This window comes from Harmonia axyridis, chromosome 5, assembly GCF_914767665.1.
Source record: "Harmonia axyridis chromosome 5, icHarAxyr1.1, whole genome shotgun sequence".
NCBI lineage: Eukaryota > Metazoa > Arthropoda > Insecta > Coleoptera > Coccinellidae > Harmonia > Harmonia axyridis.
The window spans coordinates 16,117,161-16,134,994 of NC_059505.1; the positions used below are offsets into that span (position 1 = coordinate 16,117,161).

Sequence of the window (17,834 nt, forward strand, 5' to 3'; positions counted from 1 at the left end):
ATCCTGTCATCTAGTGATCAAACCAGTCAACAAGAACCTACCACCGGGTCTGACCCTGTAAGTGAGAATTACATGCCGCCCCCACAAACTCCAACGAAAAGGATTCCCGATAACAAAAGAGTCAGGAAGAAGCGCAAAATAGAGGTACCTGAGGACCACGCCCTGAGCGACTCCACCAAAACTGCAATTTCAACTGCTTATCAAGAAAACCCAGAATCCTTCCATATACCCTATGATAACCTAATTGCGTTTCTAGAAAATTCTTATGGAAGCCCTTCACCCTATAACGAAGCTGAAAAATTCACAACGAATGTAAAAGCACTACTACAGGACCTACATAATATTTACCCATACGTAGAAAGAGCAAGCAAAAACAGAATCACCAGAATTTCAAAGAAAATCAAAGAAAAACTTAAGGATGAAGAGATTGAAGTTGAAAGTCTCAATAGCCTTGACATAACTACAGAAGACGACGACCCTTCTGACAGTTCTTCCCAAATATCTACACACTACCAATAATAACCATCCACCTTCAAATTAATACAATGGAATTGCAAAGGGTTTTACCCACGACTAGAACGGATTCAACAACTTGTCTCCGATACTCTTCCTGACATTCTATGCCTGCAAGAGACGAATTTCAAAACCAGTCATAATCCTTACCTAAAAAACTATTCAGGTCATCACTTCATCAGAAGAACAAACACCAGAGCTAGCGGTGGTGCAACTATATTCATCTCAACAGAAATTTACCACAGAGAAATCAACCTACATACCCCTCTCGAGGCCGTAGCCGTCACTACCTGGTGCCCCAAAAAAATTACTGTTTGCAACGTTTATATTCCGCCGAATCACAACCTCTCTTACTCCGAACTAACAGATCTCGTGAACCAATTGCCTACCCCTTTCATCATGGTAGGCGACTTCAATGCTCACAATACGGCATGGGGCTCAGAAACAACATTTGGTAAAGGAAGAGTGGTTGCAGATGTGATATCAGATCTCGACCTCAACATACTTAATACGGGAGAAAACACATATTTCGATGTATCAACCGGGAAATTTTCATCTATTGACCTCTCTTTGTGTGATCCTACTACAGCGACTCATCTCTCCTGGACCACTCTGGACAATCTATATGATAGCGATCATTTTCCCATTGTTATAACAGATAGCATTTCCAACCCCTCAGATAACGTTATAAAGTGGAGAATGACCAGTGCTGACTGGGATTCCTACGCGGAAGAGGTGAACTCTCAAGTTACAGCTGCAGAATTCATGAATAACATAAATCAAGCTGTCCACCAATTCACAAACATCTTAATCTCAGCAGCGGAAAAACATATCGGACGAATCACAATAAAAACAAACAGGAAGATAGTCCCATGGTGGAATGAAGCGTGCAAACTCGCCGTAAAACAATGTAAAAGTGCACTGAACCGTTACAGAAGAACACAACATCAAGAAGACTTGGTAAATTTCAAAAAACTCAAGGCAGTCTCTAGAAGAATTCTTAAGGAAAGCAAACGAAAATCTTGGATGAATTTTGTATCTTCAATCTCTCCGAATACAACACCTGCTCAAGTTTGGACCAAAATAAAACAAATAAAAGGTCAGAATACAACCTACAACATTCCTTCCATCCTTGACGAGAAAGACGAACCCATCACTAAGAGTCAAGACATAGCAAATACGTTGGCGAAACATTATTTTGAAAAAACAGTTAATCAAGATATTCCACAACGCCCCAAGAAACAAGCGATGAATATAGGACAATCTGAAAAGACTATCAATCATCCCTTCACCTTACAAGAACTTAAATTAGCCCTTTCCTCTATGAGGAACACTGCAGCAGGCCCGGACGAAATTCCAATGATATTCCTAAAAAAACTGAAGGATGAGACACTGCCAAAACTACTGAAATTGTACAATAATATCTGGACAAGTCATCAATTCCCCAAACAGTGGCAACAATCACACATCATACCAATTAAAAAACCAGGCAAATCAAAACCCACTCCTAATGTATTCCGACCAATTTCATTGACCTGTACACTGTGCAAAGTTCTTGAGAAGATGGTCAATAGGAGACTGATTTGGTATCTGGAAAAATGCAATCTCTTACATCCCGCCCAATCAGGCTTCAGACAAAACCGCAGCACAACAGATAACCTCGTCATACTTCAAACAGAAATAGCTCACGCATTTGCAAACCAACAAGACCTTATAGCTGCATTAATAGACATCGATAGTGCCTTTGACACTACAAGTCGAGAAGCGATTTTGAACAAACTACATGATATCAAACTTGACGGAAATGTTTACTGTTTTCTGGAGAACTTTCTGACCGATAGAAGTTTCAAGGTGTTAGTAAATGGCAAGTCCTCCGACTCTTTTGTCACCCATAACGGCATTCCGCAAGGCTCAGTGTTGAGCACAACGCTATTTATACTAGCCATCAATGATATCTGTACCGTTATTGAGGCCCCAATCAAATTCATTTTATACGCCGATGACCTGCTTCTCTTCTGCTCGGGCAAAAGTACCAAAAGTACATGTAAACTTTTGCAACGGGCTCTGAATAGCATCACCACATGGGCTAAGACAATAGGATTCAATTTCTCTCCTTCTAAATCTAAACTAATCAAGTTTACTAGAAGACAACCTACAGTCCTACCACAATTAACGATATACGATGCACCCATAGAACTCGTTGATCACCTAGACTATCTCGGAATGACATTTGACCAGAAACTAACGTGGTCACTTCATATCAAGAAAATCAAAGGCTCCATGAACATTCTACGAACATTGTCTCACCATCACTGGGGCTGTGACGAAGAAATACTACTCAAAATCTACAGATCACTCATTCGTTCAAGACTTGACTACGGCAGTATGCTTTATTCCACATCTAGCAAATCAAATTTAAAATTGCTCAACAGCATACCCAACACTGCTCTGCGTCTCTCCCTTGGAGCATTCAGATCCAGCCCATCAATAAGTTTACACGTTGAAGCACAAGAACTTCCGCTCAACTTTCGTCGACAGCAAACTCTCCTTACTTACATATCGAAAGTGTCTGCTCTTCCGAATCACCCAGTGCGACACCTGCTTGAAACTTCACAAGAGCCGCCTACTATGAAACCCATGACCTTGCTCTCAATTCCACAAATCGCAAAGCAAAACTTGAGGCCTATAGATGTTACCTTGACATCCCCCATTACGTTCCCGAAACACACCCCATGGTCTAGACACCACCCAAGGCTAAATACCTCTCTGCATAGACACATCAAACTAGAAACTTTGGGAACAATTCTTAAGCAACACTTATTTGAACTACTTGGGCATGAAAAGTTTGACGAAGAACTATACACCGACGCCTCCAAAGATGAGCAGGGAATAGCATGCTCGATCATCAATAAATCGAATGCCCCAGTGTCCTACAAACTCCCATCCATCTGCAGCATCCACACTGGTGAACTCTTTGCAATTTATAAATCTCTTTGCAGTTCTTTTATCCCAGGTCAAAAGCTCGCAATACTCACAGACTCTTTATCTTCAATTGAATCCATAGACAACATTTACTCGGAGAACCCTCTGGTACAGCAAATTCTAGAACGATGCCATACCCTTAAAGCGAAGGAGAATATTTCCACCACTATAATCTGGATCCCATCACATATTGGTATAACAGGAAACGAAGCTGCAGATCAGGCCGCAAATCAAGCACGAACTTCCGAACTTCCTGTGACCCAAATCCAACTTCATACAGACCTCAAAAATGCCATAAAGCTGAGATCCTTACAGGAATGGCAAGTCCAATGGGAAGGAGCTAGCACTGGACTGCATATGATACAACCCAAAATACATAATTCACCACAAATTAGTTTGGGCAGAAAAGACAAAACCGTAGTAAGAAGACTTCGAATAGGTCACACCAAGCTAACTCACAGCTATCTGATGTCTTCAGAAAATCAACCCAAATGCGAACACTGTCACAATACTCGTCTAACTGTTGAACACCTACTATCCATCTGCCCATATTACGGAAATGACCGACGTCGACTTGGGCTGAGAGAGAATCTTGGAAATATCCTCAATTCTCAAAAACAAATTGAATTAGCTCTTAAATTCCTCAAAGAATGTCAACTTTACAATAATATATGAACTTGTATGATATATTCTCAAATTTTAGTTCTTTAAGCTTCGAATACTTAGATTTATATTTAGAATAAATTAATGTGTACTGTACCTCGTGTCAATGACCTCGATGTCGAGACACGTTAATTCGAAATAAAAAAAAAAAAAAATAATCGATTTACACTTCTAACATATCATAATTTAACCAACATTAAAATTCAAGTAGAACACATTTCTCTTTATTACACGACTTCCACAAATATATGTAAAATTGCAATGGCCTGATCACATTTCAAGTGACTGTTAAAATCAATTAAATTATGTTAAAACAAAAATGAATCTTATTAAACAATTATACACGACAATTTCTCATCAAATATCTTCTCAAAGGAAGAAACGCGGTATTTTAAATGGAGTTGGCACAGCAATGAAATGGTTTATCGGTACCCCTGATTCAAATGATGCTGAATTTAATTCAGATTCGATAAAGGAATTAATTAATAATAATAAACAAACTAAAATATTAATGCAACAACAAATTTCAATTTAATCCTCAACTATTTCTAATTTCAACAGTTCTTTTCGTAAAATGAATGAAAATATCGAAATCATCAATAATAATTTGAAAGCATTCGACGTTTATTCAAAACAAGTAGAGAGAATGAAAGAATCTTTTGAAATCGAAACTCATATCGCCAATCATTTATTGTTACTTATAGAAATGACTGATGAAGTATTGAATACTCTTGAAAATTATATCAATGATTTCATTTTATCACAACATGGTATTATAAGCTATACAATACTTTTTCCAGAACAATTGCTTCATGAATTATCAATTATTTCTTCAAAGTTCACTCTTCCAATTCCTCTTAATATTGAGAATGTTTATCTTTATTATAAAATCATGAATTTAAAATCATTCCTAACAAAATACTTGTTAATTATTGCTTTTAAGATACCTCTTGCTTCTCTTGAAATTTTTATGATATTTATCATATGTTGTCATTACCTACTCCACATAAGAATGATAATACTTTATTTTCCTATATTGAACCATCAAAATACTCTCTCCTTATCTCCCATATGAGAACTAGTTATTTGATGGTCGATACTTTGGCAAATTGTGAAGAATACCATCCAAAGGAATGGATATGCAAGAAGGTGCCTGCCTACCCTTTGAAAGACCGAGGCTGCATGTGAAGTTCAAATAATATCATATAATATTCAAATAATAAATATTTTTAATTATACAAACGTAGTTTTGCCAGAACCTATCAAGGATATTCTGAGTGCGGGTCCTAAATTCGCAATACCTATTTCCCCAAGAGAATGTCCTATACCTACGCTAATCAAGGACATCGAATTTTGTATTGGTGATCAAGTTGAATTAACCGAAGTGGACAAAAACGTTTTAAGAGGCATAACCACTAACATCTTCACTAACTATTTGGCTCGATCTGCTAATGAAGGTCCATGTGTGAGACAGACATACCTAAATTATGTATTAACAAGTGGGTTCCTCAAACAACATCCTGATTGCGTTGTTATGCGAGCTGACAAGGGAAACTCCACAGTTATCATGTATAGAGATGAGTATGTCTCGTATATGGAGAATTTGTTGTCTGATACAGAGACATATAAAATAACACCTAGTGACCCAACAAATAAATTTCAAACTTTGGCCAATGAAATCGTGAAAGAACTTAGGGATGTGGGCGCCATTGATGAAATGAAAGCGAAACATCTAAAATGTCATAACTCTGTTATTCCAAAGTTATATGGCCTTGGAAAAACTCACAAGGAAAATATTTCCATTCGACCTGTGGTCAGTTGTATAGGTGCTCCATCATACAACCTGTCCAAATATATTCATGATATTTTATCTCCTGTCACCACATCATTCGAATACAATATATCGAATTCCAAAGATTTTGTAGATTTCGTCAAGGAAATTAGAGTACCTAAGGAAAGTGAATGGGTGTCACTCGACGTTATATCGTTATATACCAATATTCCTAAAGCCCTAGTTTTACACATTATAAAGAAACGATGGCAATATATATCTGCATATACAACAATTCCACAAAATTTATTTTGCAAAATAGTTGAGTACATTTTTGATTCTAGTTACTTCTCCTTTAACGGTGTAATATATGTGCAGATTGATGGCGCAGCCATGGGAAATCCGGCTAGCGGCACACTAGCCGCCTTAGTTATGGATGAAGTAATAACGATAAGCTTAGGAGCGCTAACCTTTGATGTCCATTTCATTAAATTATATGTAGATGACACGATTTTCTCTATACCGAAAGGGAAATCGGACGAATTACTCCTCAAATTCAATAACGTTCATCATAAATTGCAATTCACCATTGAACGAGAGTCCGAGGCAACAATACCATTTTTAGATATACTGTTGATTCGGAATGAAGATGGAACCATAAGCACCAATTGGTATACCAAACCCACCTCGTCTGGTAGAATGTTGAACTACCGATCACAACACCCCACATCCCAGAAGATAGCAACGATAACAAACTTGATGTTCCATTTGAGTGATGAAAGATTTCACAGAGAAAATGAACTGAAAATAACTGAGTTACTAACAAAAAATAATTACCCAACAACCTTGGTCAAACGTGTTCTTAATCAATATAAAAGGAAAGTGCTCACTAACGATGCAGGCTCGAAGGATGATGAACGAACCAGATATTACCGTTTTCCTTATATACAGGGTCTATCTGAAAACATGAGCAGAGCTTTACAACAAACTAACCCTTCTACAAGACTGGCTTTCTATCCACTGAAATGCGTCAGTTCCCTTTTCTCGAAAATCAAAGATAAAACTCCAGATGGTTTGCAGTCCGATTTAATATACAAAATCCCTTGTAAAGACTGCAGCAGATGCTACATAGGTATGACCAAACAGTATCTTAAAAATAGAGTCTACCAGCACGGATATGATTGTAGACCCACTAATAAAGATAAAAATGAAAAAACCGCTCTAGCCGCTCATCACTTCAACGAAAACCACAATTTCGATTTCGAGAACGTCACCATCTTAGAAAAAGAAAAAAATTATAAAAGGAGATATATCGGTGAGATGATTCATATTTCTTTGAACGAGACGGTAAATTTAAGGACAGATGTACAGAATTTGAGCACAATATATCACAACATTTTAGAGAGATACAAACGGATGATTCGTTCTTGACGAATTTCAGGAACATACCTCTTTCTGTGACATTAGATTACCATATGACGCTCGACGCTCTGCATATGACAGATGACACGGGACTGGTTCAGCTGTTTATTGTAGGAAATATCTTTCAACACCCTAAAATTCTAATAAAAGATTATAGATAATTTCATCTGTTGACTAGTGGACCTGTATATTGAGTTCTTAAAAAATTGACGACACAGTTTTATGTCCACCTCAGAATATTGTGAGGGATTATTCATATGAAATGGTATGTGTTTTAAATTATGTTTTTATGTTGCTCTGTTGTACTTTGTTTCTGTACCTACTAGAGTATACTGTTTTTTTTATATTATGGCACTATGTTATGCCCCATGTTTTCAATGTCGTTCTGTTTCCAGCCTTGAAAAAGACCAGAAATAAAGGTCGAAACGTCGGCATCTCATTAAGGATTTTTATTTCCCCTGTCCTCTCTGCCACTACATAGTTAAATATAATATCAGCTGTGAGAAAATCAATTCCAAAGTCATGTAAAACAAGAAATTTAATTGCTGACGCTGAAATCTGGCATGAAATCGACAACGATCTATGGCTATTTTTTGTTTCTACTCCAACTCAACTAACGATTATTTGTGATGAAGATCCTTTGAAACATGAAGTTATCAAACAAATGGGAACCTTAGAACTTAATCAAAATTGTAAAGCCTTCACCAACCAAGTCAATGTTGAAACCAATTCTATTTTGATGTCTACCAATTCAAGCTTTGAAATCCCTTCTACAAATATAGTCGACGATGACTGTTGTGAAAAATTGAAAGAAAATATCACTCTGAACTCCATAATTTGGAACCTCTCAAGTTCACACAAATTAATCTTCACGAGTTAAAATATGCTCAACACAAACTGAGTGAATTTGATGAGCAACTTCAAGAACAACTTAACAAACCCTTTGTGATCCAGCATTTATCATGGCTTCAAACAATAATTCCAATAATACTTGGCTTGATCACTCTCATCATTGGTTACAACATTCTAAAATCGTTAGGTTTCCTTCAATTCTTAACCCAGATACACCTACCGTATGTTAAAACAGACACCTCTCAAAAGTCGAAATATATGTACCTTGCGCTACTTATTCATAGATGGCGACAGTATTACTGCTTTTTTGAATGAACTGGCATATCTATTCGTTTTGAATATTTTCGTCTGTGTCAGTTAATCCAGCAATACCCTGAATTTGAATCAGTGATTTCATTATTGTGCAAAACATGGATAACAAATAGTAAGTATTTTCAGGATATAAGTTATCTTTTTTTAATTCATTACTGAAACTTGTTTAAAATATAAGGTATTTTTCACATCGCTCGTTTAAAACTACAACGTGTCACAATGGCATAACTCGGTTTTGAGTTATTACCACCATTTTATTCACCGTACTCGAATCTATTTAGTGCAAAAACGTGGTATAATTTAAGCCAATACTGACAAAAGTGTGAGGAAAAGAGAGGGCATGTCACGTTGTAGCGCTGTCTCGTTCGGCAGCTAAGCTTATTTCCACACCGCGCCACCTCAGTGCGACAGTGCAGTGCACATGAGCAGTTGCTCGAGATTTAAGACAACAACGTGTCACGACCTGCATGACACCTTTTTGTAGTAAAGGTAAGTTATTTTATTACTTATTTATTTTATTCTATAATGTGTTACACTTTTTATGTCGCATTTTAGCATTAATAGAATAATTGATCGTACTTGTTCATCACTTTAATAACACGTTGTTACTTTGAAAATGACGAAAATAAAATTGGTTAGTGTTAGCATGTCACGTTGTATGTAATTAACTTTTATACTTATTTAAATTCACACAGCGTTTATAACAGGATGTCGCGGTACATCTTTGAAATGTTGTTATTGAATGAAGAAATTCATCATCTTGTCACATTGTTTATAATAATATTTTACTAATAAAGCTTTTTTTTTCTTTCAAGATGGGGTCACGATCAAGAAGAATATTAGAAATGGCGAACGAAAATTATCATCAAGATGAGGAAACTCTAGCAAAGCGTCGGCGTAGTAATTCTTCTAGCAGCTCCAGCTCACCTAGAAGCTCAGGTGAGGAATCTTTCATCGAATATAGCGACGATTCCGTTAGAGACCCGAATTTCACTGTCAACAAAGTAATAGAAGAAAGTTCAGATGATGAAGAAGCTTACACCTTGACAACTCTGACTACAGTACCTCTAAACGAATTATCACAAGACTTAATAGATAGTGCAGGCATAGAAAATTGTGTTTCCAGTTATATAGACCAACTCATAGGTACATCTGAGGATCCTATTATTGCGGATTTAATATGCGATCAGGAAGAAAATAAAAACACACCACAGGATGACGCTCGTGAAGACGCCGTGGCCAAGAATATTGAAATTAAAACAAATGAAATTACTCCGACAAAGAAGGGGAAGAAGAAACAAAGACGAGAAGAAAAGTGGAAGAAAAATATCGCGAAAGAACTAAGAAACACCGGTAAATCCTACACTTCCATCAGGACTGAGAAAGTTGTGCCAGAACGTCAAATGAAGGAGCCTTGCAAAGATAACTGTTCATTTAAATGTCAAATCAACTTTACCATAGAACAGCGAAAACAATTAAATGAAGATTACTGGAATTTGGGTAGTATTGAAAAACAATGGACGTTTCTTGCCAACTCTACCGAAGTTATCGTTCCCAAAGTTCGATGTGTGAAAATAGACTCTGAGGGTAACCAGATTCCATCCAAGCGTGAACATGTCAATGCATACTTTTTTATGTCATCAGGTAAAAAAATTAGAGTGTGTAAGTTATTTTTTAAAAATACATTGGCCATCAACAACCGTCCTATAGAGACAGCCCTGAAGAAAAAAAATAACAACACAAATATTGCTACAATGAAGGATAAGCGTGGATCCCATGGAAAGCAACCAAAAATTAATGAGGATTTGAAGGCTGGCGTATTATCCTTTATTAACGCTATACCTAAAATAGAATCGCATTACACCCGAGCTAATACGACCAAACAGTACATTGATGGTAGCAAATCGGTAGCTGATCTGCATAGAGATTACGTTGAACTATGTAAATCTAATAATGCTCCTTACACGAGTTATGCCATTTTCTATCGCATTTTCAATCAGGACTTTAATATATCGTTCTTTACGCCCAAAAAGGACCTTTGTGATACTTGCGAAGCTTACAAAAATAGCTCCGATGAAGAAAAAATACTTATGAAGGAATCCTATGATACACACATTCGAGAGAAACAACTTTCCCGAATCGAAAAGGAAAATGACAAGAAGAAAACTGATACAGTGGTTGCTGTTTATGATCTGCAGGCCGTATTTCAATGCCCGAAAGGAGAAATATCCGTATTTTATTATAAATCTAAATTAAATGTTCTGAACCTAACAATCTATGACATACAGCAAAACCTGGTTGAAAGCTTTGTTTGGGACGAATCCAATGCGAATAGAGGAGTGAATGAAATAGGAACTTGTGTCTTTAACTATCTACAAAAGGTTTGCGGAGCTGGTAAGGATTTAGACATCATTTTTTATTCAGATAATTGCCCTGGCCAGCAAAAAAATAAATTCATGGTCGCTATGTACTTATTTGCGGTACAAAAATTTCCAAACTTAAAATCTATCACACATAAGTTTCTCATTAAAGGGCACACACAGAATGAAGGTGATTCTGCACATTCACAAATTGAAAGGCAGGTGAAAAGACAATTGAGAAGTGGACCCATGTACACTCCAGATGCCTTTATAGGTGCAATAAAAGCTTCTAGAAAGAAAAGCTCTCCTATTCACGTTACAGAAATATGTTATTCAGATATTTATGATTGGAAGGATGTCTGTAGTCAAATGAGTTTGGCTATCAACAAAGATGAGAACAACAAGTCTGTTAAATTGGCAGGTCTTAAAGTTATCATGGTTCAAAAGTCTGAACCACGAGCTATTTATTTCAAAACATCGTATGAAGAAACAGAATTTCAGAAAGCGGTTGTGATAAGAAGGAAGAAGGATATAGACGTAGAGGTTAAAAGGGCTTATACTAATAAGCCGGGATTGACTGACAGCAAAAAAAGAGACCTTTTAGATTTGGTTAACAAGAAAATGATACCGTCGTATTATAGGACATTTTTCGAAGCACTTTAATTCGTTTATAGAAATTTTAATTTTGTTATTATTTTTGGGAGTTTGAAAATTTGAGATTTAGATATCTAATCTTTATGCTAAGTACTTAATAAAATAGGAATTGATGCAAGACAACATCATGCATATTTTCAAAATAAGATTACCTACCTACTTCTAAAGTTAATTTTGACACTGATACTGTGATAAAGAGAAGTGAGATTAATATTAGTGCCTAGTTCTGTTCCTCAAAAAAGGTTGATTGTGATATTTCTTTTTCCTAGATCTGTTATAAATTCTTAAATAGTAAATATACCTAAGTTATTATGGTTGTTGTAAAAGAAGTACCTACCTAATTATAAGTATAAACTATGTACCGAAGCTGCCTTTATAAACATGTTTTATAATTAAGTAAGTGTTATAAAAATAGTTAACGTTACCCTAAGTCAAGCAACTTGTGATACTTTAGCAGTACATTTCGATTGAAACCTTTGTTTTGTTACAAATTTTGTTGTATACGATATTATCTATATTTCTTTAATTCATAATACCAGTTCAAATTATAATTATTAGAAGTAAGATTGTCTAGACTGATAATTAAGGTTTCAATTCAGGTACAAAAAACGCTATTTACTTATTTTTGTTATATCTGTTTGCTTAAGACTGATTATAAAACTTGTAAGTTCCACTTCAAAAATAATGTTTTTTTTTTCAATAAATACTCTTATTATAATTTCAACACAGTGTTATTATTCTGTACCACATTCTGAAATATCTTTATTTTATTACCTACAACGTGATATACCCCTATGTCAGTCAGTATGTTCATTATTTTCATAGGAAGAACGTGACATGAAGGGACTTTTTTGTTTAAACTATAGTTTCATAAAAAATATATGCATAAATCAATGAAATTTTCGCTGACATTGATAGTTCATTAGTGAAATTTGAAATGGGAATAAAAATCTTTTTTGTTGCTATCTTACTTTAAAAGTTATAAGAATATAAAAGTTTCAAAGTCATTTTCTCAAAATTCCAGTTTTTCGTTGTGCCACGTTGTAGTTTTAAATGAGCGACATGTAAACATATTTCGTCAAATATTTCTCGTTTTAGATTCAAAACATAACCTCTAAAGTTAATGTTTGTTATAACAGACAGTAGTATAATAGACTACTATATTTAGTCATTTTATTTTTTGCAGCTATTGGAAGAAACCCTTAACATTACACGAGCTTATGGAAGAAATTGAAAACTTGGATGAGTCTTACGACATTCCTGATACAATTTCCATATTTCCCCCTTCCGATGGCTACGAGACGGATGAAGACTCGGGAGATGAAGCTAAGGTAGATATCAATAATCTCCCTGGAAATCAACTTAGGGCGGAGGCTGAGGTTAGTTTCGAAAATAATGACATACTAAGTGCAGATGGCTATGACAGAGAGGATGAGTTACCGTTGTCTTCGTTTCTGCAACCAAAGCACCAGAAGTTGCTCTTCGAGACATCCACATTCAAAAAATCTAAACCTACTTTTACATGGAAAAAAACTGATATAAATGCTTGTCTCTCAACATGGCAAGAAAAGCAAGGCTCGAAAAATACTTTATCGCCAATAGATCTTTTTTTCTTGTTTGTAGACGATGAGATAATCGACTTGATAAGAAACTTCACAAATTTATATGCCTCTCAGCATAACAGATCAGGGGACGTATCCACTGAAGAAATTAAATGTTTCATTGGTATTTTGTTACTCTCCGGATATTATAAATTTCCTAGAAGGGCTATGTATTGGGAGAATGCTGAGGATGCTGGAAGCAAGCTAGTTTATGAAGCAATGTCGAGGGATCGTTTTAGTTTCATAATGCAAAATCTTCACTGTAATGACAATACAAAGTTGACTAAAGACGACAAATTTACCAAACTGCGCCCTCTATTTGACACTTTGAACAAAAAATTCCAAGCTTTTGCCCCCTTTCAAGAATTCCACAGCCTTGACGAGTCCATGGTGCCATATTATGGTGGCCATGGCACGAAGCAATTCATTCGAGGAAAACCGATCCGCTGGGGTTACAAATTTTGGACAGGAACTACTAGAAACGGATATGTTGAATGGTTTGAACCATACCAGGGATCAGGGACTCAACTACCTAAGAAATATCATCATCTTGGTTTAGGTGCCAGTGTGGTTTTACAGTTTGCAGATGTTTTACAGCTCATATATAATAACGTTCCTTATCACATATTTTGTGACAACTTTTTCACGTCCATAATTTTACTTATAGAGCTCGCAAAAAGAGGCATAAAATGTACGGGCACAATGAGAGAAAATCGACTTCAAAACTGCCCTCTAAAAAGCTCTAAAGCATTGAAAAAGGAATCACGAGGTACATTTGATTATAGTTGCATTGAGGGCGAAAACATCATTGTTTGCAAGTGGAATGACAACAATGTTGTAACCATTGGGTCAAATGTAACTTCTCCCTTTCCAACTCTTTCTGTTAAACGATTTTCTCAAAATGAATAAGTAGATCAATCAAAAACAATATAATAATGAGAGTAACATTCATAATAATAATAATAATAACAATAATGAGCTATAAATACATATGCATGTTCAGTTCTTACATACTCTTTCGGTATCATTCCATGGACCAAAACAGATATAGAAAACCTGCAACGCAAAATGAGAACCTTGATGACGAAAGCACACAAGCACCATCCGAAAAGTAGCATTGAGAGGACGACACTGCCGAGGAATAAAGGAGGCAGAGGTCTGCTAGACATCATGGAACTTGCCCATGGGCAAATTGAATGCCTACGAACATACTTCAAAGACAAATCGGGCATGTCAGAGATCTACAAAGTACTGTGTGAAGCAGACGAATCAACACCTTTACAACTGCACAAGGAGCAATTGTCATACAACCACCAGACAATCCAAGAAAAACTGCAAAGATGGAGAAAAAACCCCATACATGGAAGACATTTCAACGAGGTGAACCAGGATCATGTCGACATTGAAGCGTCGAACTATTGGCTCACATCAGGTGCAATGTATCCAGAAACGGAAGGATTTCTTTTAGCCATCCAAGATCAAGTGATCTCAACAAGAAATTACTGCAAACATATCATAAAGGATCGAACTATTACTGACGATCGATGCCGTTATGGGTGTCCAACGAACGAGACAATCCAACATATCACGGGAGGATGTCAAATGTTTGCAGGAAATGAATATAAAGAGAGACACGATGCAGTAGGAAAGATACTACACCAAGAAATGGCAACTAAATTAACACTAATTCATTCTGAAAAAGTGCCTTAATACAAGTACCGACCGGAAACCATCCTCGAAAACGAACGCTATAAACTGTACTGGGATCGTACAGTTTTGACTGATAAAACAGTCCCTCACAACAGGCCAGATATATTGCTAGTGGATAAACATCAAAAGGCAGCAATACTCATCGACGTAGCAATACCTAATAACAACAACATGCGTCAAAAAGAGGTCGAAAAAATTTCAAAATATAGGGACCTCGGATTTCAGATAAAGCGCCAGTGGGGAATGATATCAACGAAAACTATTCCAATTATCATCTCAACAACAGGAATAGTACCCAAAAATCTCAAGAGAAATATCAAGCAACTAGGACTTAGTGAGTATATATGTAATATAATGCAAAAAGCTGTTCTTTTAGGTACTGCAAGAACGGTGAGAAAATTCCTAGGAAACGAAGGACAGGTCCAAGGATCGCGTGTAAGAGGGCCAGAAGTTCGACGAGAACCAGGGGGACCACAAGGACCGGACACGACCGAGCTCTACCCTTCTGATATTTTAAATATCTGGGACTGAGTGAATGTTCCTCTTAGCGAGGAGTGAGAAGCCGACGGCGAGGAGAAATCCTACGCGTATAGGCAAAAGTCACAATAATGATAATAATCTAATATTTTCTGTGGAATTATAATAATAAACAAAAAACCATTTGAAATTATATTAGCAATCGCAAGAAACTATTTAGAATATTATGAATCGAATCGAGGGCAGAATTAATGTTTCGGTAACATAAAACTATATCAACGAACGTAACACAATCACAAATCATCTCAACAATAAGGAGAAAAATCAAGCTTTTCACGCCATGTAAACTCCTAACTACTCGATCTTTGGTTGGGTGGATACTACCTCATCAAATGATAATATCATTGATTCATTCTGTTGGCAGCATGGAGCACATAGTTCAATAAATTGGAATTTGGATATTTGACTCATCGGTTATGGCGAGCAAAACTAAGAAACCATAAAACGTTAGCAACGTGAGCACAGCCCGACGGTCCTGGCACCCGATTTGCATGTGCTATAATATCCCTATATTGACTTTTAACCACCGTTAGTGTACACAATCCAGAGCTGATACTTTGCTGCGCTCCGGAACCTGGAATAAACTCTCACTCTCAAAAATATTTCTCTATAGTGACTGTCCTGTACATGAGATGGTGCTAAATTAACCTGGTAAATATCAATAGTTAAATCTCTTAGATAGCTCATACTTATTCTTGGGAACTGTGGCACCTGCTGTTGATAAAAGGGTATCCTCCATCTTCTATTCCTCAAATGAAGCCAATCAACCCCTACCGAGCTTTCACAACGTTGGGCAATCGCGATCTTTGAAGCAATTCCTCTTCGACTTGTTCATTTGCTCCTTCCATGACGATTGGCGGATTGATTGTTTCATCAGAAAATTGAAACATACTCTTTATTGTGGCCCTTCGAGATTCCACTAGCCATCTGCAGTTTTTTACCAATATAGGCTTCAACCTTACTGAGTTGATTTTGTTTTCTTGCTACGTCATAATCCATGCATCTCTTGATCTTATAGTTATATCTATCGAATGTGATGGGTTCTCGTTCATCATCGCAGAAAAGTTGCATTTGACGCGGAGCAAATCTTACATTATCTATTTAGCATTCAACTTGATTTTGATAATCGACGTGCTAAGAGAATCAAAGTCGTCGTGAATGAAAATAAAACAATTGCTAAAACTGTCATATCACAACATCTCAGTTTATTCAGTCATCAATACTCATTTTGAGAAGTTGAAGTGATACACATTGATATTATGGCATATTTAAATCGAACTGAATGCTTCATCTGTAATGTGAGACTTGCTTCTGGCCGAATGCAGCTTCTACGCGGTGAAGAAAATGAATTTAAACGCGAAATAGCGATTTCGAGACGAGATATGCAAGGTTATCCTCCAATTCCTGTGACAAATCAAACAAGAATCTGTCTCAATTGTAATAGATCAGTCAGTGCTGAACGAAACAAAATCACGCTTATTGAACTAGATCCAGCTTGAATTCGTTTGAACGTTTTAACGCAAACAACAAACAATTCTTGTATAATTTGTAATTCAGTTGTGAATATTCGAAGAATATCGAATGAATGTAGAGTTGATATATTCATTTCGAGGAATATTTACGTACCAGAAAACGTGAGATCTTGTCCCGATCATTTAGATGATAAAGGTTGTTTACTACGGGTATTACTGCCAGGTTTGAGGTTCATTACCAGACCTTGTACAATAAAAGGACCTGAATTACAAATTCTTCTTCAACAACTGAGAGATAGAGTAACCGATACACAAACATATGAAGATGAGAACAGTTTCACCGATGCAGATTTTCAATGTATCGCAACAGTTACCAAAAATCAATTCCAAGAATTGTTTGAATTTTGTGATCCTGTTCGTGAAGAGACATTTTTCAGGTACATCAGTAAGAAAGATCTCTTGTTATTTTTGTGCAAACTGAAGCAGGGATTGTCGGGTGAGTTTTTGAAAGTGATTTTTAGATATTCAAGCCGTCAAGCCGTGAGTCAGGCCATTGCCAGAGTAAGAAAATCCCTTATGGGGCGTTTCGTCCCTCATAACATTGGTTTGAGATCGATCACAAGAAATGACTTCATAGCAGCACCTGTCACCCAATTTGCGAATACGCTGTATAATCCAGAGCCAAACATATCTAGGGCTATTGTATGCATTGACGGAACTTACTCTTATATACCTAAAAGCAGCAACTTTCGCACCTTGCGTCAATCCTATTGCGTGCACAAAGGACGTCATTTGGTTAAACCAGCTGTGATTGTTGCCCCCGATGGTTTCATTTTGGAAATACAAGGCCCATATTTTTCAGTCTCTCATAATAACGATGCGGAAATGTTACGCCATGAGTTCGAAGACGATAGAAATCTTTTAAGGAAATGGTTTCAGGAAGGTGATATTTTTATTTTGGATAGAGGATACCTAGACATCACAC

General features: G+C 36.5%; 2 protein-coding genes across 5 annotated transcripts in view; one reads left to right on the plus strand and one right to left on the minus strand.

Annotated features, from left to right (window-relative positions):
• Window positions 1-17,834, minus strand: part of LOC123679837 (rap guanine nucleotide exchange factor 4) — a 697,170-nt gene that overhangs the window by 121,096 nt on the left and 558,240 nt on the right. The window contains exon 21 of one of the 4 annotated variants that reach the window (XR_006747442.1): window positions 4,374-5,315. The exons of the other annotated variants lie outside the window; for them this stretch is intronic. The gene's annotated coding sequence lies outside the window, so the exon portion shown is untranslated. Of the gene's footprint in view, window positions 1-4,373; window positions 5,316-17,834 lie in introns of those variants that run through there. 4 annotated transcript variants of the gene reach the window in all.
• Window positions 8,890-12,229, plus strand: LOC123679839. Its single transcript, XM_045617368.1, has 2 exons — window positions 8,890-9,004; window positions 9,331-12,229. Exon 2 carries the CDS (start codon window positions 9,331-9,333, stop codon window positions 11,536-11,538), a length of 2,208 nt encoding a protein of 735 aa, XP_045473324.1. The 5' UTR covers window positions 8,890-9,004; the 3' UTR covers window positions 11,539-12,229.